This window comes from Crotalus tigris, unplaced genomic scaffold (genome assembly GCF_016545835.1).
Source record: "Crotalus tigris isolate CLP2741 ecotype Arizona unplaced genomic scaffold, ASM1654583v1 scf7180000017663.5292952, whole genome shotgun sequence".
NCBI classification, from domain to species: Eukaryota; Metazoa; Chordata; class Lepidosauria; order Squamata; family Viperidae; genus Crotalus; species Crotalus tigris.
Genome location: NW_024096550.1, coordinates 4,969,600 through 4,990,596, shown reverse-complemented (window position 1 = coordinate 4,990,596; position 20,997 = coordinate 4,969,600). Strand labels below are relative to the sequence as shown.

At 43.8% G+C, this 20,997-nt stretch overlaps 1 protein-coding gene across 1 annotated transcript in view; it reads left to right on the top strand.

Annotated features, from left to right (window-relative positions):
- KIF11 (kinesin family member 11) overlaps positions 1–15,716 on the top strand; it is a 34,687-nt gene extending 18,971 nt beyond the window's left edge. The window contains exons 17-22 of the mRNA XM_039336044.1: positions 1,205–1,344; positions 2,628–2,907; positions 3,657–3,879; positions 4,049–4,203; positions 4,378–4,491; positions 15,378–15,716. Of these exons, the coding sequence (XP_039191978.1) occupies positions 1,205–1,344; positions 2,628–2,907; positions 3,657–3,879; positions 4,049–4,203; positions 4,378–4,491; positions 15,378–15,503 (1,038 nt within the window). The 3' untranslated portion in view covers positions 15,504–15,716. The remainder of the gene's footprint in view (positions 1–1,204; positions 1,345–2,627; positions 2,908–3,656; positions 3,880–4,048; positions 4,204–4,377; positions 4,492–15,377) is intronic.
- Positions 15,717–20,997: the final 5,281 nt, after the last annotated feature.

The following is a 20,997-nucleotide window of genomic DNA, read 5'->3' as shown; positions in this document are numbered from 1 at the left end:
TACTAGCGCCGATGGCCCCGTTTGCACATGTACATGGGCACGAACAGGGTCGCTAGCACCGGGCAAGTATGCGCGATCCATTTGTGCATGCACGAACGGGGCCGCTAGCACCAGGTGGGTATGCGTGGCCTGTTTGCGCATATGTGAACAGGGCCGCTAGTGTCACGCCAGTGCACGTGCCACCGTTTGTGTGCACGCATACCAATTTGAAAACTGCTCTCGTTCCCTCCGGGCTACGAGCCCAGAAAGGTTGAAGACCTCTGGTATACCGTAAATGCCGGCGTATAAGACGACTTCCGCAAGCGCTGAAATCGGCGCCAAAGACGGGGGTCGTCTTATACGCCGAGTCGTCTTATACGCCGGAAATACTGGTAGTTTCCGGCGTATAAGACGACGTTCTAGGAATGCGGCCCGGCTATAAAGACGGGGGTCGTCTTATACGCCGGGTCGCCTAATATGCCGGCATATACGGTACATAGTACTGGTTGGGTCCATTTTGTAAACGTTTGGTTGTTTGTTTTGATTTTCCACTTATATTTTCTACTTCTGCTTCTTTTATTGTAAGAACAATAATACAACCAAACTAAGAATGGGAGGAAAACATGGGGACATAGGTTAGCTTCGTGTGTACAAATGCCTTCTAGTAATATGGATGCTAACATTGTTCATATTTCTTCTTAAAGTCACAAATACATATCAAGTCAAATGCGTTCAAGTAGGTTGAGGAGAAATGTGAATGTGTCATTTCTTGTGCACATGTAGGAGTGGAGGGGGATTTGGCTGTACCTAAGAAAGGGGAAAATGTGCTTATTGAAAAAGGGCTAATCAGGATAAGCGGTACTATATATACACATATATATATTTGTTTCATCCTTCATAATAACTTGGAGGTGGGGTTGTGTTTGCCTATAAATTCCATTTTAGGGTTGTGAGTCTGCTTCTTCCAGGAAGCAGATTGGATAGAGAAAGTTGGGTTTTGCCCATATCTAGCAGATTCTTTCATCCCATTTATCTCCTGAAAGGTGGAATTTTTTTTCCCTGCACTGTCTCTAAAACAAAATATTCAGTTCTAAAGAGGTACTGTTGAAAAATGCAATTGAAGCACATTTGAATAAATGTGATCTTCCTGCATGCTTTCAAACTATTTTACTAGTACAGTTTTCCTTAGTAATATTTTTTTTCAATTTTCCTTGATTCATACTAGGGTACAGCCCAACTTATTGCTTTACTGCAAAATCAGCTAAGCATGCTTGATCACCAAACTCAGCAGAACTTCAGCCAAATCCTAGAGAAAGGTGGAAGCCTAAAGAAGAACATTAATGATGTACAAGAAAATATAATTGTGTAAGGAAGCTTTTTAACTTACTTTTTTCTGAAATATGTTTGAAGGATTATTGTAATATTCTGCAGTGCTTGAGATTGATCCCAATATTTCTTGGGCTAAAACTCTCGTATTCCTTATCGTAGACTCAAGCATCCATGGAGCAACCCTGCTTCAGACTAAACCTGTATAATTGTCACGAATGAAGGCAAATAAACATGTTTCAGGATAATGGTGCAAGATTAAATTTGAGTTGGTCACCAGGACCAGAGATTTACTCTTCCGAGCTTTCGGACTCATGCTGGAGCCCATCTTCAGGGAACTTCTCTCTACTGGAATATGTGCTTTGGGCTGTTCTGTGAGTCGTGTTTATGTGGTGCCTTCCTATTGGCTGATTGGTGTGTTGATAGCTGGCGATTGGCCCTTGGCTCCTAAGTACTTGATAAACTGGTGGTAAATCAGGACTCCTCTTAACAGACAAGGAGGCCCCTTTCCCAGGCGTCAATCATTTACTTGAAGCCTAGGAAAGGGGCCTCCTTGTCCTTACCACCAGCTTATCAAGTACTTAGGAGCCCAGGGCTTGGCAGCACAAGGAAACGACAGCCAGTCGCCAGCCATCAACACACCAATCAGCCAATAGGAAGGCACCACATAAACACGACTCACAGAACAGCCGAAAGCACATATTCCAGTAGAGAAAAGTTCCCTGAAGATGGGCTCCGGCATGAGTCCAAAGCTCGGAAGAGTAGATCTCTGGTCCTGCTGACTGACCCAAACCCAATCTCACATCTGTATAATTGTATTGTCAATGTAGACATTTGGAAATGGGAGATTGAATTTGAATTTTATTTCAATCAAAATGAATTGAGTGAAATAAAATAGACTCTTTTGCTACTCCCCTTTGTTGACTAATGTCAATTTCAGAAACAACTACTACCCTTAATGCATTGCATGGTTTTGATCTCCGTCTCAATAACACCTCTGAGAAACAAAGGCAGGGTTGGACATCTTTGAGGGATGGGCAGCAGTTTTTTAAAAGAATATTTCAGGATGTTCAAGTTAAAGTAGGGCTTGTGTGCATTTGCTTTTAGTGTTTTTATTGAAAAAATGGCAAATACTGTATGTTCCCCACTTGTACTTCAAAATAATGCCATAGAGAGCTCTTCCAGAATGACTGGATGCTGTAATAAATTTCAGTGAAATTAGCAATTTAGGTGAAACATTGATTTGGCTGTTGTTTCAGTCTTATGGTTTCAGACTATATGATTAGTGCTTGAATAATGTGTTGCTAAATCCTTTTATTTAGGCAGACTATTGGCCTTGTCAACTCTACCACTTCCCAGCAGAACAAGATGATTCCAGTTCTGGATGACTTTTCCCAAGAGATCAGGCAGTCCAGCCATGATAATGTTAAGATGCTTTTGGAATCAGGCAACCACGTTAAAAATCTGGGCCATAGTTTGCGAAACACATGTAAAGAAACAACTAGCTGGGCTGAAACGGCAACTGCAGAGATAGACTCTGTAATTGATCAACAGAGAGCTTTTCTCAGCCGCCAGAATGAACACTTACAAAACATGTATAAGGTAATTCTAAATCTTACAACCTGGTGACACCTAGATCATCAAAGACTTTTTAGAGATAGAATTTTATGACAGGTATATCCAGAGAGTCCTTGACTGACAGCCATAATTGAACCCAAAATTTCCATTGCTAAGTGAGGCAGTTGTTAAGTGAGTTGGGCCTCATTTTACAAATTTCTTTGTCACAGTTTTAAGTAAATCACCGCAGTTGTTAAGTGAAACATGCAGTCGTTAAGCGAATCTGGCTTTCCCCCCCAGCTGGGAAAGTTACAAATAGTGATCAGATGACTGCGGGACGGTGCAACCATCCTAAATACATGCCAGTTGCCAAGTGCCTGAATTTTGATCATGTGACCCTGGGGAACACTACAATGGTCATTAGTGGAAAAACCGGTCCCAAGACATTTTTTTCAGTGCTCTTATAACTTTAAATGGTCACTAAACGAATGGTTGTAGGTTGAGGGTTATCTGTATATAATTGTTTGGACCATATGATCCAATGTGTTCTCCCAGGAACGGCTATATTGATAGTTGTCTCCCTTTAATCAGGGAAGCCTGGAAGAAAGACCCAATTCGTGTTTTCCCACACTCAAGCAGTCTCTTTTCTAGAAATAATGGTGGTTCATATGCTTGGAAAGGACCATAAATTGTTGTTGTATATTGAGTAATAAGGTTCATTCAGTCAAACCTGCAGTTTATAATATTGAAGATCTGGTTTCCTAACATAGTACCTTAAGATGTTTTGCTTCCAGGATCTCAATGACAACTGTAATGCATCAGAAGCCAAAGTGACAGACCACGTGAAGAGACAAAAAGAGGCTGAAGATGTCATCCTCAAGAGGCTTCTTGACCACTTGCAGAATGATCGAGATGTGCTTACCGAACGGAAAGACCTGCTCCTTAAAGAAGCAGAGGATGGTTTAACTCAAATTAATGGCTTCCTGACTGAGGAACTTAAAGCGGATCTCCCTACAGGTATTTGGAGAGGAAAAATTAGCTCTGCAGACTTTAGAGGGAGCCAAAAAAGAGAGTAAGAGCTATCTAAAATCAGTTTTTAAATCCAATAAGAAAAAGATGGCTTTGTTGTCCTAGGTTGCTATAGTGCACTGCGTTTATTATCTCTTAAATTGATCTTTTTCTAAAGGAAATACTCCACAGCGGAAGGATTACTGTTACCCAGTAGCAGTGGTGAAAACAGAACCTCGTGATCTCTTGCTTGAAAAATTAAGGCAAAAACAGATGAAGCTGACAGCTACTCTAAAGGCTGCTGAAGCCATGAAAACTGATACCTTGGTTGAGGTAACTACAGATAGCAAGGGGTGGAGAAATAGCTTGCTTCTCCCAAAGGGTGGTGCTTAAACTGCTAAATTGCTGCAGTGAATTAACTATACAGAGGATTGCTCCTGCTCTATTTAACTTATAGAAATGGTTTATCTACACTACCACAACTGGTTAACTGTTGTCTGTCCCAAGGATTCTTTGGTGGACGAAGAAGAAATAAGAGAAACTAATGAGAGCCTTTGCAGTGAAAAATCCTACTTGGAGACTAGTTTGTGTATTCAGACTAACGGCATACCCTTCTTCCAGGTAATTTATGTCTTTTTGTGTTGACTTGATCAGGAGATATATATTTTCCCCATAATTTTATTAAGAATTACAAAGAGAAAATTAACAAAGAACCTAATACAAGAATGTATTTTTTTAAAAAAAAAGATAAAAGTGTAGAAAGGAAACATTCCCAAAAATGATAAGAAAAGAAAACTTCCCCCAAGATAATATTCAACATTAACAATTTATTGCTGTCTCTTAAATTACAACAAATCATAATTCCATGCCTCATCCCATTTTCTATAAACTCATCTCTAAATCTTTAGGTCTCCTGATTGATTAATAAAGATCCAAACAAAATGTATAGAAACACCTGCCAGTATATTATAAGTATATAATCCCCCTTTCCATTTAGTCTAAATACTCTTCATCCCTCTCTTAATAATGAAACGTTAACAAAAGTAGTAATAAAAAATGAAAGCTATCAAACAAACATCATCTGCAATGATAACTCTTATTTAGATATCAAAAAATGGTAATTTAAATATTACAAATTCATCCATTACACTATTGAACATTTTGAAAAGAGAAAAAAAATCCAATCCAGATGATCATCAAACATCACCAAAGATAGCAACTCATTATTTTACCACAGTCATATAAATCGATTTTATAATTTTTTTCCTCTTCCTCCCAGCCATGTTTAAATCTCTTGAATAAAATTTTGTTTTCTTCTGGTTTCTTTGCTCTTCTCCAGCATGGAAAAGAATGGAGAATCCACGAATGGGTTAAAGAAGTCCTCTAGCCCAATCAGACCAAATCAATCAACTTGCCACGCCCCTGCTGGACTGGACCTTGCCCCAGTTTCAATTTGGTCTCAGCCCAGGACAGACGTGGAAATTTGGGTCCCAAAGCAAACCTTTAGGAGGACAGATCGTATTTCTTTTTGTTTGATTCCCATTCGTGGATTTTTCATTCTCTTGCCATCTGGTCAGTGCTGGGATCAGCGCTGTCCCAGTTCGGCAAGTGTTGGAGGTTTCTTAGCTTCCCTGAGGCAGTCTTCTCCCCGCTTTGTCAGCTGCCATTTTAAACGTGGCGCGACGGGGCTTTTTTTCTCCGGATTCATGCTGCCTTACTAAGCTTCCTTATCTTGATTTATCATCCAGAAGGTTGTTCCCTTTACTGCTTTCAGTTATTTGCCAGCAGAAGGTTGTTCCTTCTGTTTTCAATTACTACTTTCAGTTTTCCTTTGGCGGCTGGCACGGCTGCCATTTTGGACCACCATGCGGTCCATGGCCGTCTTAGTTTCGGTTTTCCTCATTCCTTTCTCAAGTTGGTTTCTCTTTGGCTATTAATTTATTGCTTCTTGGATTCCTAAATTGTTTTCTCTCTGGCTATTCATTTATTGCTAATTGGATTCCTTAGCCTGTGCTGTGGGGGTGACTGATTCAGCCCCTACAGTGTGATTTCACTGACAGGGCAATCCTTCTCAGGAAGGTGCCTTTCTGGCAGGAACACCCTGCAATTCATAGTATTCTGTACTTAAATAAACACTGCTTACCTCTCCCAGCCTTGAACTGCTCCATCTGTCAGCTGGGCTCAGTTGACTACTCAATCACAGCCTGTTACCGCTGTCTGCATCTAGTGGACCGGCCACTCCTTGGGGGTGTGTGTGTGTGTGTATGTAGGTCTTTGGTTATTTGGGTTTTCTCCCGCGTCAAATTGGAAGTGTCTTGGCGACGTTTCGGCGAAGTCTCATTCGTCATCTTCAGGCTGGTGTTTTCGGCTTCGTGCTTCTAGGAGCAATGTGTGATCGTAGCTGTTTCTTCCTTTTAACTGCCAGTGGGGGTATGAGCTGATTGGATGAGAGCTTGGCTGTGTTCTGATTGAATGGAGGTGTGTTCTGATTGGTTAGGAGCTTGGCTGTGCTCTGATTGGATGGGAGGGTTGGCTGTGCACTGATTGGTTGGGGGGGTTGGCTGTGCTCTGATTGGTTGGGGGAGTGTTCTGTTTGGGTGGGGGGCTTTGTTGTGCTCAGGTTAATCTGAGTTGCAGGGGGATGTGAGATGGTGAGCATTGCTATTGTTTGGCTTCGTGGTCGTGCCTCATCTTCATGGTGGGTATCAGTTTGCTTCATGTATGGATTGAAGGGGTTTAAAGTGGCTAATGATGCAGCTGTGGTCTAGCTTCTGGTTTGTGGTCGTGCCTCATTATCGGTGTGGGTTTGGGTTTGCTTTTTGCGTGGACGTGTGGTGGTGACATCCTGTGTGGTTTTCGTGAGTGTGGGTCCGGTGTCATTCTTTGTGTTAGGGACTCGTTTGTCAATAAGGGCGGGTTTCCAAATGGCTGGTAGGCGGGAGGTATCATCTTGTTTGTTCATGCTGTGTGGGCGTTTTTCTATCTCAATGGCTTCTCTAATTATTCTGTTATTAAAGTGTTCAGTTTTGGCGATAGTTCTGGTCTTTTTAAAGTCAATTTCATGTCCTGTGATTTTAAGGTGTTGGACCAGGGAAGAAGTTGGTTCCTCTTTTTTGACTGAGTTCTTATGTTCTTCAGTGCGTGCACGTATTCTTCTGTTGGTTTGTCCGATGTATGTGGTGGGACAAGCAGTGCATGGGATTTTGTATACTCCTTGATTTTCTAACTCAATTTTGTCTTTGGGGTTTCTTAGGATGGTGGATATTTTTCTGTTTGTGCAGAATGCTGTCTTAATGTTGTGTTTGTGGAGGATCTTGCTGATTCTGTCTGTGGTGCCTTTTATGTATGGGAGGAGGGCTTTGCCATTTTCTTGTTCTCTTTCTTGGATTTTAATGGGGGTTTCTTTTTGGATTAGTTTGGTGACCTTATTTCTTTGGAATCCATTGGATGTAAGTACACTAGTGAGAGTGTGTAATTCGGTTTTTAGGTATTGTTCATCAGCTAAGCGTTTTGTTCTAGAGATGAGTGTCTTGGCTACGGAGTTGATCTGTGCTGGGTGGTGGTGTGACAGAGCGTGCAGATAGCGGTTTGTGTGTGTTTTCTTCTGGTAGATGGTGTGTCCTAGGGAGTCATTGGATTTCTTCTAGACTAAGACATCCAGGAAGGGAAATTGGTTATTAGCGTCTGTTTCCATGGTGAACTGTATTTTGGGGTGTAGGCTGTTGAGGTGTGTGAGGAAGTTGTCCAGTTTTTCTTTCCCATGTGGCCAGATTATGAAGGTGTCGTCTATGTATCTGAGCCAGAGTTTGGGATTTTGGTCAGATTTTTCTAGAGCTTGGGTTTCAAAGTGTTCCATGTAGAGGTTTGCAATGACAGGTGAGAGAGGTGATCCCATGGGTGCTCCTTCTATTTGTTTGTATTTTTGTCTGTTATAGATGAAGTATGTGTTGGATAGGCAGTGGTTGGTCAGATCTAGGATGTATTTGGGGGGGGGGGTTATATTTGTTTTGGATAGCTGTCAAGGCTTCTTTGATAGGCACTTGGGTGAAGAGGGATATGACATCGAAGCTCACGAGTAGGTCGCTGGGCTGTGAATTTTGTTTCTTTATGATCTCTAAGAAATGGAATGAGTTTTTTATGTGTGAGGTGATGGATTCTGCATAGGGCTGTAGTTGTTTGGTGAGAAATTTGGCTAGGTTTTGTAGAGGTGAGCCTATGGAGCTGACTATGGGTCTAAGTGGGGTTCCTTCTTTGTGTATCTTGGGGAGACCATAGAGCTTGGGGCATCTGGATGATTTCTCTCTGGGAATGATTCTTTGCTGGATCTCTTCGCTAATGGGGGAGGCTTTTATTTTGGATCTGGTGGTTTTTTCCAGGTAGGTGGTGGGATCTGTGTTTAGGGGTTTGTATGTAGAGTCTTGGAGTAGGTTGGTTAATTTGGTTTGGTAGTCAGATGTGTTCATAACCACCGTGGCATTGCCTTTGTCTGCTGGTAAGATTATTATGCTGGTGTCTTCTTTCAGGGTAAGTAGTGCTGTCTGTTCCTCTTTGGTAAGTTGCTTTTGGGTGGCTTGCTGGTGCAGAGGATGTTGGTGATTTCGAGTCTGATTCTGTTCGCATCGTTGGGGTTGATTTTGGTCAGGCTGGTTTCAACTCCGCATATAATGGTTTCAGTGGGGATGTGTTTGGGAGCAACTGCAAAGTTGAATCCTTTGGAAACGACATTGGTTTCGGCTTTGGTGAGGATCCTATCTGAGATGTTATGCACTGTTTGTTTCATGTGTGGCTGTGAGGGAGGAGGGGTTTGTTTCTGGCGTTCTTGTAGTCTTCGGAGTTTGTTGGTGTGTGTGTCTGTCTTGAGGGTGGTCTGTGTTTTGGCTCTCCAGACAGCGAGTTGTTTGGATTTGTCCCAAAGCGCGGGGTGGATCTGGTTGCTGAGTTTGAGGTGAAGTGTGAGGAGATCTTTGTTGATTCGGTCTAGGAGGAATCTTTTTGTGTGAAGTTCATTTCTGATTAGGGCCAATTCTGTTCTTTTCAGGATGCATTTGGTGGCTGCAGAGTTGGAGTGGAATTTCAATTGGAAACCTGTGGGGATTAAATTTTGATCTTGGCAGTTGCATAGGAATGCGAGGTCACATAAAATGGAAGCTCTTTGGACTTCGAGTTTTTCATAGGTCCTGGTCAGATGGTGGATATCTTCCCCGTAGAGGTACAATATTTGTTTTCTGAGGTTTTCGCGGGTGTTTGTATGTAGGTCTTTGGTTATTCAGGTTTTCTCCCGCATCAAATTGGAAGTGTCTTGGCGACGTTTCGACGAAGTCTCATTCGTCATCTTCAGGCTGGTGTTTTCGGCTTCGTGCTTCTAGGAGCAATGTGTGATCGTAGCTGTTTCTTCCTTTTAACTGCCAGTGGGAGTATGAGCTGATTGGATGAGAGCTTGGCTATGTTCTGATTGAATGGAGGTGTGTTCTGATTGGTTAGGAGCTTGGCTGTGCTCTGATTGGATGTGGGGTTGGCTGTGCACTGATTGGTTGGGGGGGTTGGCTGTGCTCTGATTGGTTGGGGGAGTGTTCTGTTTGGGTGGGGGCTTTGTTGTGCTCAGGTTAATCTGAGTTGCAGGGGGATGTGCTGGGTGGTGGTGTGAGAGAGCGTGCAGATAGCGGTTTGTGTGTGTTTTCTTATATATATGGGAGGGAGAGGAGACCTCCCTTAGTGACACGTGGCATTTGTCGCAAAGTGTGACCGTGCTTAACGGTGAGCCGGAATTCACTGTTCCTCGTGTAGGCCTATACCACCTTGGTGGGCCATAGCCGTATCTCCTGCAGACCAGGACAGCTTCAGCTATCTGCTGGAAAACTCCTGATAATTATGGCGGACAAAACCGTTCCACAGGCTTTCACCTCCAGTGGAAATAAGAAACATAAGTCATCCAACCAAGAAGCAGCCGCGAAAATCAAAGCCAAAACCAAAAGAACATCTAAGGTGGCTGAAAAGCAGGCTGGTTGCAGGCACAGGGCATTAGAAAGGCAATTTTCTAAAGCCCAAAAGCGTGCAGCGGAGGGGCCGATTTCTCTGGATCCTTCTCCTATTGCATCAATAGCGGGGAACCCCCGCCCCTCGTCCTTCATGCGGGCTTGATCTCCTGAACAGAATCTAGATCAGGATCTCTCACTTGGGTTCAGCGAGGATCAGCTTTCTCTTTTTGAGCAGGATCTAAATGTGGACCCAGGATCCACCACCAGGGGCCGAGTTTACTCCTCCCACAGTGGCGGGTGGAGTCTTGGAGAATTTCTCCCTTGCGGGTCCATCTCAGATTCCGTCAGCTTCATTCACTCCGACGGCGGCGGGACTCCGCCCCCTGGAGCAACCTTCATTTACAGACCAGCTCCAGACCATGATCTCTCAGGCTGTTGCTCAAGCTATGGCTTCTTCAGCACATGCCCCAGCGACCCCGGGGACGTCACACCCTATCCCTTGTGCGGGGACTTCACAATCCAGGGATTATCAGTACCTGGATCCAGCTTCTCCACCACACTCCTGTGGGAGCAAGATATCCAAATATTCGGAGCAGGTCCTCGAAGAGGGTCAGTGGTTGGATGATGAGGAGGCGCATACGGAGGCCCCTCCCCTGGTTTGTTTGTTTAACCCTACTTCTTTCTCTTCTCACGTAAGGCTTGCGCCACCGGGAAGATAGAACCGGAAAAGACTCCGGTCCCCGATCGGATACCTGGTCATGTTACCAGCCCGCTGTTTTTGGAACCTGTAGTGAAACATCAACAGATTCCTTGTCCTCCTATGTTTCTGAAATCAGTGCGGGATCAATGGGATTCCCCAGGCACATTTTCCGCCCTTGGGGGGATTGACTGTAAACTCATTGATACGGTTTTGACCCTGAATGAAGCGTTGGAGGTTCTGGGGGTAGACGAGTCCCTTACTCCCATTCTTTCAGAATCCAAGATTCCAGGTGACATGTCGGAGGCACTGAAGGCTGAGGACAAAAAATCAGAGGTTCCTTTCCGTAGGACACACCAGGCCTCGGTGTGGGCGGTAAGAGCTTCTACATCGAATTCCTTTTTTGCCAGGATCTCTCTGATTTGGCTATGTGAACTCCAGTCCAGAATCTCCCCAGAGGAGGTAAAGGTACACCAGGATGTGACCAAGTTGCGGGCAGCCTTGGAATACATGGCAGACGTGTCTCTCCAAGTGGCTAGGTTCTCTGCCCGTGCCATAGCCTCCAGCGTCACCCCACGTAGATTATTCTGGCTTAGGAATTGGCGTGCTGACACCAAGCACAAATAGAGGGTGGCCGCGGCCCCATACCAGAGCGGTCGCCTCTTTGGGGGAGGCTCTCACTCCGTACTTGGTGGAAAACAGGGAAAAGAGAAGGGTACTTTACCATCTGTCCAAAAGATCGGACAGGCGTTTCGCTCCATATAACCATCGGCCTCCTTTTCGATCGGGATCGGAACCGATCTCAGGTAATGTATCACGGCCCTTTCCAGCAGGACCGGACCATTCCTTGGACCGGTCTGGTTACAGAGACAGACCCAGACAGCAGGTCCCGAACAAACGTCCTTTTCGAGGCAGAGGAGGTCGCCCATTCCGTAGGTCAAGGTGACTTGGGGTGGACCCCTCCCATAGGTGGCAGACTGACTTACTACATTCGCAAATGGGAGGACACCACCATGGACGCTTGGGTGTTCACCACTATCAGGGATGGCTTGTCCCTGGAATTCGTGACAACCCCTCCTCGATGCTACATCACCTGTCCCCAGTCGCGGAATCCCATAAAAAAGGGCCTCATGCAGGAAGCCATTCAACATCTCTTAAGCATAGAGGCCATAGAGCAGGTACCTTCGGACCAACTGGGGCAGGAGTTTTACTCCATCCTATTTATAGTACCAAAATCTTCAGAAGGGTGATACTGGACCTCAAGGTTCTAAACTCGCATCTGTCGTATCGCAGGTTCAAGATGCAGATACTTCAATCCATCTTGGCCAGCGTACAGCAGGGGGACTTCCTGACATCAGTAGACCTTACAGAGGCATACCTTCACATCCCCATTCATCCGAATCACAGAAAATTCCTCAGGTTCAGGTACTCCAACCATCACTTTCAATACAAGGCTCTCCTGTTCGGCCTATCATCGGCCCCCAGGGTTTTCACCAAGGTCCTGGCAGTACTAGCTGCACATTTCAGGTTGGTCGCAATTCGCGTTCAGTGCTACTTGGACGACATCCTAATCCAGTCATCCTCTGCACCGGACGCACTGATGGACCTGGAGCTAACCATAGGGACGCTTCAAGGTCATGGTTTCTTAATCAATTTTCAAAAGAGCCACTTGATTCCAGCCACTCGCCTATTGCATTTAGGCGCTATAATAGACACAACCCTTTGTCAAGTATTCCTATCGCAGGAGCACCAAATCAGCATCCGTACTCTGGTCAAGGTCCGCAGGGAACTACGGGTGACCCTAGCCCTGCTCTCCCAAATGTTGGGGAAACTAATTTCCTGCATTGCCATAGTCCCTTGGGCCAGACTTCACACAAGATAGCTCCAGTGGTTCTTACTTCCCTACCAAAGGCGGGGCATAAGCTCCTTTCCCCAGAGGGTAAGAGTTCCAGCACAGATGCTCAGATCCCTTCTCTGGTGGCTCTCCCCAGCTTTATCCAAGGGGTCCCTTTTCAGAGAGCCCGTTCGTGTGACCTTGACCACGAACACCAGTCTATTCGGCTGGGGGGCACACCTCCAACTTCAATTTGCCAGGGCCGGTGGTCCCAGCGAGACCTCAGACAAAACATCAACTGGCTGGAACTCAGGGCTATATGCCTGGCACTTTGCCACTTCTGCAGAATGATCGCGGGGTGCCACGTGTTGGTCCTGACAGACAATGGGGCGGCAAAGGCCCATGTCAACCGGCAGGGCAGTACTTGATCGCGGGCCCTGATGTCTGAGACCCAGTTACTGGGATCATGGGCGGAGCGAAATCTTCTTTCCCTGAAGGTGGAGCACATCTCGGGAAGCGAACCAGCAAGCAGATTATCTGAGTCGCTCTACAGTAGACCATTCAGAATGGAGTCTGCATCGTCTCTTCAGAGAGATTGTGCAGCGGTTCGGTCAACTGAGTGTTGACCTATTCGCCTCCCTGGTGAACACTCAGATCCCACAGTTCTTCTTCCATTTCCCCTCCCAGGGGTCAGAGGGAATAGACGCTCTCCGCAGCCCTTGGCCGGGGGGAATGCTATACGCCTTCCCACCGTTTCCCCTGATTCCGACGGTCATCAGAAAACTATTACAGGAACAAGCGAAGCCGATATTTGTGACCCCACACTGGCCGAGGCAACCATGGTTCGTGGATCTCGTGAGCCTCGCCGTAGCTCCTCCATGGAGGATTCCTCCGAGCGGATGACCCTACTTCAGGGGGTCATACGACACCCAGACCCGCAGTGGCTTCAGTTGACCGCCTGGCATCTGAACGCCAGTTCCTGACACGGGGTTCATACTCCTCAAGAGTGGTCTCAATGATCCAGGCCTCTCGGCGGCCGGCGACAAATTGGCTCTACGATGCCACCTGGCAGAACTTCTATCACTGGTGTGACCAAAATAGTTTGTCCATATCTTCTGTTACTATTCCGAGGACACTCAAATATCTCTTGGAAGGCGTGGATAAGGGCCTAGCACCCAACACTATCCGTAGGCAAGTGGCGGCTCTCCATGGTTTTCACCTGTGCCAATTCCGCGCCATTGTCTCAACACCCGAGGGTTCAATCCTTTATCAAGAGGGTTACAAACAGTAAACCTCCTGTAGTCCATCATTACCCCACTTGGGAGTTGCCACAGGTTCTACAGGCTCTTACAGGAACCCCTTTTGAACCCATCAGATCTTGCACTCTGCAACACTTGTCCCTTAAAGTGGCCTTCTTAATAGCAGTGACATCGGCTAGGCGCGTCTCGGAATTAGCAGCTCTTTTCGTGAGGAAAGACTTATGCGCCTTTCATCAGGACAGAGTGGTCCTATGGTTGGACCCCTCATTCATTCCCAAGGTTAACACCTTATTCCATAGGACACAGGAGGTTGTATTACTGGACTTTTGTTCTAACCCATCACATGACTTAGAGAGGCAATGGCATATTCTAGATGTCTGCAGGGTCCTGCGATATTGTATTAAACGGACAGCTGCCTTTCGTAGATCAGGGGTGCTTTTTGTATCTTTTCATCCGGCTTCTAAAGGTCAGAAGGTCTCTTCCTCTACTATTGCCAGGTGGATCAAGGCCTGCATCGCGGAGTCGTACCGGGTACGCTCCCTGCCTGTTCCAAGCTGCCTGACAGCGCACTCCACACGCAGTGCCTCTACATCGGCTGCATGGCACACTCAGGCTTCTATCGTTGACATTTGTAGGGCGGCGATGTGGTCTTCGCCTTTCCCCTTTATCCGTCATTACAGGCTTGATAAATTTGCATCTGCAGAGGCCTCCTTTGGCCGACGTGTTTTACAGCAGGTGGTTCAGTCAGAGTTGACACTTGACCAGCCTGTTTCCCACCCGTAGGGTCACATAGGCTTTGGTATGTCCCATTTGTGGATTCTCCATTCTTTTCCATGCTGGAGAAGGGGCGTTGTCTTACCTGAACTCCTTTTCTCAGCATGAAGAATGGAGAATCCACCCCCTCCCCTTTTTGATATTCACAATCAGGTCAGTGTCAGTAGCTGGGAGCCAACACGTCACACAGTTTTTAGCTTTGCCCTTTTCGAAACTGGGGCAAGGTCCAGTCCAGCAGGGGCGTGACAACTTAATTGATTTGGTCTGATTGGACTAGAGGACTTCTTTAACCCATTCGTGGATTCTCCATTCTTCATGCTGAGAAAAAGCGTTCAGGTAAGACAACGCCCCTTCTCTTGAAGTTCTTATCATCTTTATCTAAGACTGTACTTTCCTTGAAGTAACTCCAGTAAATGTCTTTTATTTCAATTTAAAAGGATAATTCACCTCATTGTTTGGTTACATTATTTGTATGTCTTTTTTGATTTGTGACTGATTATTCAATTCCACTTGTAGATCTGGTATTTTCATCTCTTTCTTGTAGGTTGTAATTTTTAAGTCCACCTCCAAGTCCATTTTAGTTGTCTTCAAAGGAGATTGTTCATCATCTTAACATTTTCCAGTAAACAGTTAAAAAGCTTACACTCACTTTTCATGTCCAGAGATCAAGTTGTCTTTAAAGTAGCCATCATGTGCTTTAGTAATTGACCCTTCAAAGATGTTTTGCACCAAAATGTAAATAAAATAGAATTTTTCCAAATGAGATCTTTCTAACTACACTGGACAATTTTTGGTGATAAGTTGTTTAGATATTTTCATATGCCGGAGAGTATTTCTATTTGCCAGTAAACTGTCTGAGGCAATGTATTGCCAAAATGATGACACAACTATAAAATGGAACTGATATAACGCTTTCCCAGCACTTGGTAAAAGTAATAAATAATAACGCAAGCTCTTTAACTTTACAGCATAAAAGAAGTGTCAAAAAGGATAAAGAGAACAAATCAGCATTTTTCCTGGAAAAGGCCAAAGAGGAGGATTCAGCAACGCCATCTGTTTCAAACTCAAAATATCCATTAAGAGCCCTCAACTAAGAATGTACAATATCTTGCTTTCTGTTTCTTTCCATCCTTGCAAGCTTTATCAACCTAATAGTTTGCAAAGCTTATGCGCATGGCTTTGTAGTCAGTGTCCCAGATTTGCTTAGATAGAGATCTCATCAATTCAGGATGCCTTTTATAAAATGTAATTTGCTTGATTTTTGTGTTTTGCAGATTTTGAAATGTAATAAAGAAAAACTAACATTATTTAGTAGTCTTGGCTTTATTTTTCTATTGTAAGATCAGTTAACACCCAGAGTTGGGATAGGAGCAGAGCTCTTTTAAATGTGTCTGATATATATGGTGTAGTAACTGAAAAAAACAACATTATAACGTAGTCCTTAATTTATGACAGTGATGGAGCCTGTCATGATGGTCGTTAAGTGAGGTGCCTACATCCTATGCTCTGCTTCCCACCCCTCAAGGTCCCTGCAGGCCTTGAACCTGTTTTCTTAGACCTCTTTGTCTCCTCACCTACCCACCTCTGTCATCAATCAGTTGCTTACCTTTTTGGTACTGTAGATCTAGATCTTCCATTGTGCAGTCTTCCTGCACTGAAAGTTACCAAAGGAACTGCTTTAAAAGTTCTTGGGTGCGTCTAGCGGTGTGCGGGTGAGCATTATCGTGAACCAACACCACACCGGAAGTCAGCATGCCCCGACGCTTGTTATGGATGGCTCATCACAGTAGACTTCTGAATTGATGGTCGAACCACGCTCCATGAACTTTACTAACAATACTCCTTCGGCATCTTCACATTTGGCAGGATTTTCTATGGCACTGGTGTGGTGTTGGGATGTTTTTGATCACCCCCCCCCCAGCCCAGATTTGGCACCAAGCAACTACTAAGGAATTTCAAACCTTATAAGACATTATAACAAGTGCCTCAGTTTGAATGGCGATTATGTCGAAAAGTAATGTTATAGTTTTCTAATGTGTATAATAAAAGTTCTGTATCTGCAAGTGTCTGTCATTGATAACCAAACAGGGCCACGAGGGACCACATCTCCCCGAGTACATCTGCCTGACCCATCAGATCTGGCAAAAGAGGCATGCTACAGGTCCTGTCTGTTAAGGACAACACATGGTGGCCTCAAGAAGGTGGGTCTTCTCTACTGTGATGCCTGCCCTATGGAACATTCTCCTCCCCCACCCCCTTTCCCGGCAAGTGAGGTTAATTCCCTCCTTATTTTTCAGAAATCCCTTAAGTCCTGGCTATATCATCAGATCTGGGGGTCCCTGGATCTAGTCTCTTGTATACTTTATGCTTTTAAATTTTTTTAATAATGACTTTATTTTTTTAATTGTTTTATATTTTTTGTTATACGCTGCCTAGAATCACTTCTTGTGAGATGGGTGACTGTTTATTTGATACATAAATATATATATCAATAAATACAACCTTTTACAATTCTTTTCGGAAAAGAACCCCTTTCCAATAGAAGAGAATATGTCTAGCTCAGAATTTGAACTGTGGAGTTTTGGTGCTTTCTGAGCTTGGTTGTTTGCGTGGGACATTTCATCAATCAGTTACATAGCATCATGTATGCTAGCGAATGTGAGATTTGCTCTCTGTTTATTTTATTTATTTATATTTCTTAAAATTCTATGCTGCCCATCTCTCCTGTAAGGTGATTGGGCAGTTTGAAGGTTATAAAACAAATAGAAAAATAATTGAAATCTATTAAAATATTAAAATGACAAGTTTAAAATTTAAAAACTATGCTAAAACCAGGACTAAGGTGGGGATGAGGTCTTCTTACCCCGTCAGTCACCTCCAGCAGTGATCCCCCCACCCCAGGCCAAACAGTAAAGCCAAGTTCCTCCTTCCAGAAGGCCAAAAGGAGGGGAGCAGCTCCATAGGGACGGTAGGTGGTAGAAACTGCCAACTCCTTGGTAGTTTCTTGATTAGGCTGTTCTTTTCTGCTTGGTTATTTGGTCTGAATCCCTACTTATCTGAGTGTTAGTTGCTGGAGAAGCTGTGTTCTAGTCTTTTTGTTTCCTTTTTAGCTTTTGTGAATGTACGAGAGCAATTCGTGAAGGGGTAAGGGAAGTTAACACCTCGCCTTGACCCTTTTTTTAAAAAAAAAATGTAAATCTGTACCATTCCAATGCAGGGTGATAATGAAAGTAAAACAATATAGATCTTCCTGCAAGATGGTCTGCTTTGTGATCAACCAAGCATCCTTTGTTTTCCTGGAGGACTAATAGCTGCTTAATTATAATCTAGACATTAATCTGGACTAAGCCACATTCATGCTAAATAAGATGGCTACTGGGAGGGGTATATGTTTAGATGGATCAAAAATTTCATTAACTGATTTTGCTGCATATACAAAAAAAGAGACTAATTTCAGATGTGTAGACCAAAATACTCAATACCCCATAGAGGTGCAGATTGTTGACTATAGCACTTTATCACATAGCTGGAAAGCTACAAAACTTTGAATTATTTTCACTCCTGTTATTATACTCAGGGAAGTCAACTACAGCTTAGCTTGTTCTTTTTTTTCAGACTTCAACTTTAAGCTTTTTTCAAATTTGCACATAATCTGAACAATTAGAGTAAGTCTGTAACCTTGCCGACAAAGACCATATGATGATCTTGACCAACAATTGTAATAAATATCCTTGTGTCATCATTGCCATCTGCCTGTTTAACATTAATAACAGTCATGTTTATGTGACAGATCAGAACTTGCTCCAGCGTGGATTATTCTTTTTGTTGAGAAAATATGCTCCTTAAGCCCAAAGATGCCTGCTATTGGCTTGGTGGCTCTTTCAATCCTTACCTGTTGTTGTGGCTATGTTTATATCCATTTAATATTATTATTGCTTGATAGCCCTAATGTGTAAATAGCGCCGTATGTCAGGATCAGAGGCCAAACTACACACTGGAGGCGATGGTCTCCAGCCATAAGATACTATGGGTTGTTAGGCAACAGGTCGGTACATGGCACATAGACTCATTATCTTCCTTAATACTGATTTTCTGCCTGGTGTTGTCTCTGCAACTCTTGTCATCAAACAGTAGTAAAGTTCAGTTTGGTTAATAACAAGGCTCCCCTTTTTTTGTGACCTTATTGGGGAGGAGCAAGACAACCAGTCGTGCATCATTGAGACCTGGTTGACTCCCAAAGAGGAAGTCCCCTTTCAGAGATGTGTTCAGCTGGATTTAGGGTTTGGTACCACTGAGACCTCATGACAGGGGAGGCGGGGTAGCAGTTGTCATCCAGAAATCTCTCTTACCTTCAGAGGCCATGCTCCCCAGGTTTCTGGTTGTGAGACAATACTCTCGAAGCTGGGTGTGTGGGATCAGTTGGGTCTATTGCTACTGTACCAACCGGCCTGATGTTTAGCAACCTCCCAGCCTGAGCTGCTGGAGGCCAACTCAGGGTTGGCAGTGGAATTCCCCAGGCTGATGGTCCCAGGAGACTTCAACCTGCTATCTTGGGGTTGGCCTTGGAAATGGCTCAAGAGTTCATAGCCACCATGAACTAGGAACCTATCCCAGATCATCCGCCCTTCCAGTTGGGTTTCAGGCCTAGTTGTGGGATAAATACTGCATTGGTTGCACTTGTTGATGTTCTCTGGCGAGTGTGGGATGGGGATAGTACATCCATTCTTACCCTCTTTGATTTCTCAGTGGCTTTCAGTACCATTGATCATGGTATCTTTCGGGGTTGGCTGCAGGATTTGGGACTGGGCAGACCAATTTTGCACTGTTTTGGCTCATTTCTCCAAGGCTGTTCCCAATCAGTATTGATAAGGCAGGAGAAGCCACTCCTTTGTGGTCTGCTGCAGGATTCAGTACTCTCCACTCCTTTTTAACATTTACATGTTAGCAATGTATGCTGCATTGGTTGCCAGTTTGCTTCTGGATGCAATTCAAGGTGTTTATTATCACTTTTAAAGACCATCATAGCATGGGCCCAGGAATCACCTCACCCCAATGGGATTGGCCCAGTCCACCCATTCCAGTAGAACATGCTGCGGACCCCATCGATCAAGGATCTTCAGCTGGCAGGGTCCAGAAGAAGAGTCTTTTTTTCTGCGGTAATCCACACCTTCTGGAACATGGTGCCACTGAAGGTGAGACCTTCCCCACTCTCACTCTTCCAAAGTCTTGCTTTGCTGTTTGGCCTGAGGCCCCGATGAGGTCATTCCACACTGGAGGTGGATAGTGGACAAAAAAAAAAACCTGTCCAGAGTCTTACTGCTTAGTAAGATGGATGGCATATGATTTTAAGAAATAAGTAAAATAAGTAACTTTTTATTAAAAATTAATAAAAATTCAGGGCACTGGTGCTCCCTTTTATTGAGAGTAGCAGCTTGCCTTCACTAAATCAGAACTGCCTTCACCAGTCGTTATAACTGTAGCCTGGGTGCAAAGATCTACATTTTCTCCCTTACAGGATTGTTATATTCCACACTAAGGAGAAAGCAAGGGCTCCTCTTTTCCTTTCACATTCCTGCGTTCTACTAAGCGATGAGTCACTTGGTCAGTTTTGTCAACATACGGTGCAAATTCAGCCATTATGGGATGTAAGTCGTATCTTATGGTTTACTGTTTATTTCATCAGATGAATCATTGGTACTAAACAACAGAGTAAGCCATACCACTTGCAAGCAAAATGGTGGCTTTATATAACATGCCATGCAAACTGAATGGTCTACCCCAGGTTAGCCTGATCTATTCCTAACCAAAAGACATCAAAAAGATGAAATGTGACATCTCAATATCAATTCCATCATTTTGTTTTTGCTTTGTGATGTCACATGCAAGTATGTGGGAGAAGAATCCATGGCCCCCTCATATCAGCTAACTTGAGAAATGGGAAGAAATGGTAGATGTTACTTCAGTAACCTTGGTGGAGGGCATAGCTACATATCTCTCTCTAGTTAATTTTTTAAAAAATTAAATTTATATTCTACCTATCTCCTCACAGCTTATCATTTAATAAAACAATATCATAAGATTAAAATAGAATAATAAATACTGAAAAACAGACATAACCAACTTTCCTTCTTAAATATCTTTGGTTGGCTAAAGATTTGGATTAAAGTTGATGAATGATGACATCAAAAATAATGTCACTCCAGCAGTTCCTTTGATAATAACATATGTTAAGTTTCAAAACATTTTTCAAATATACAATCACCCTAACAACAGTGATTAAAAATAAATTATTTTATTGTAGAGCATCAACTCAAATAAAGGAAGACATAAAAACGGTTGAATGCAAGGGGACATTTTATTACATTTGATTATGCGGAAGCTAATCTTATTCTTCATAAATTGAAAGAGGGCCATTTTATTAGATGCTATCCATAGTTTATGTTGACAATTGATTTTCACTGCCGCACTATGACATTTATTATCTGCAATTTGATAAAGATAATTAAACTGCATTATAAGTAAGTCTGCTGTCATAAATGTTAGTGGTGCAGCTGTAAAGCTTGCATAAACCAATGGTAGGACTGCAAA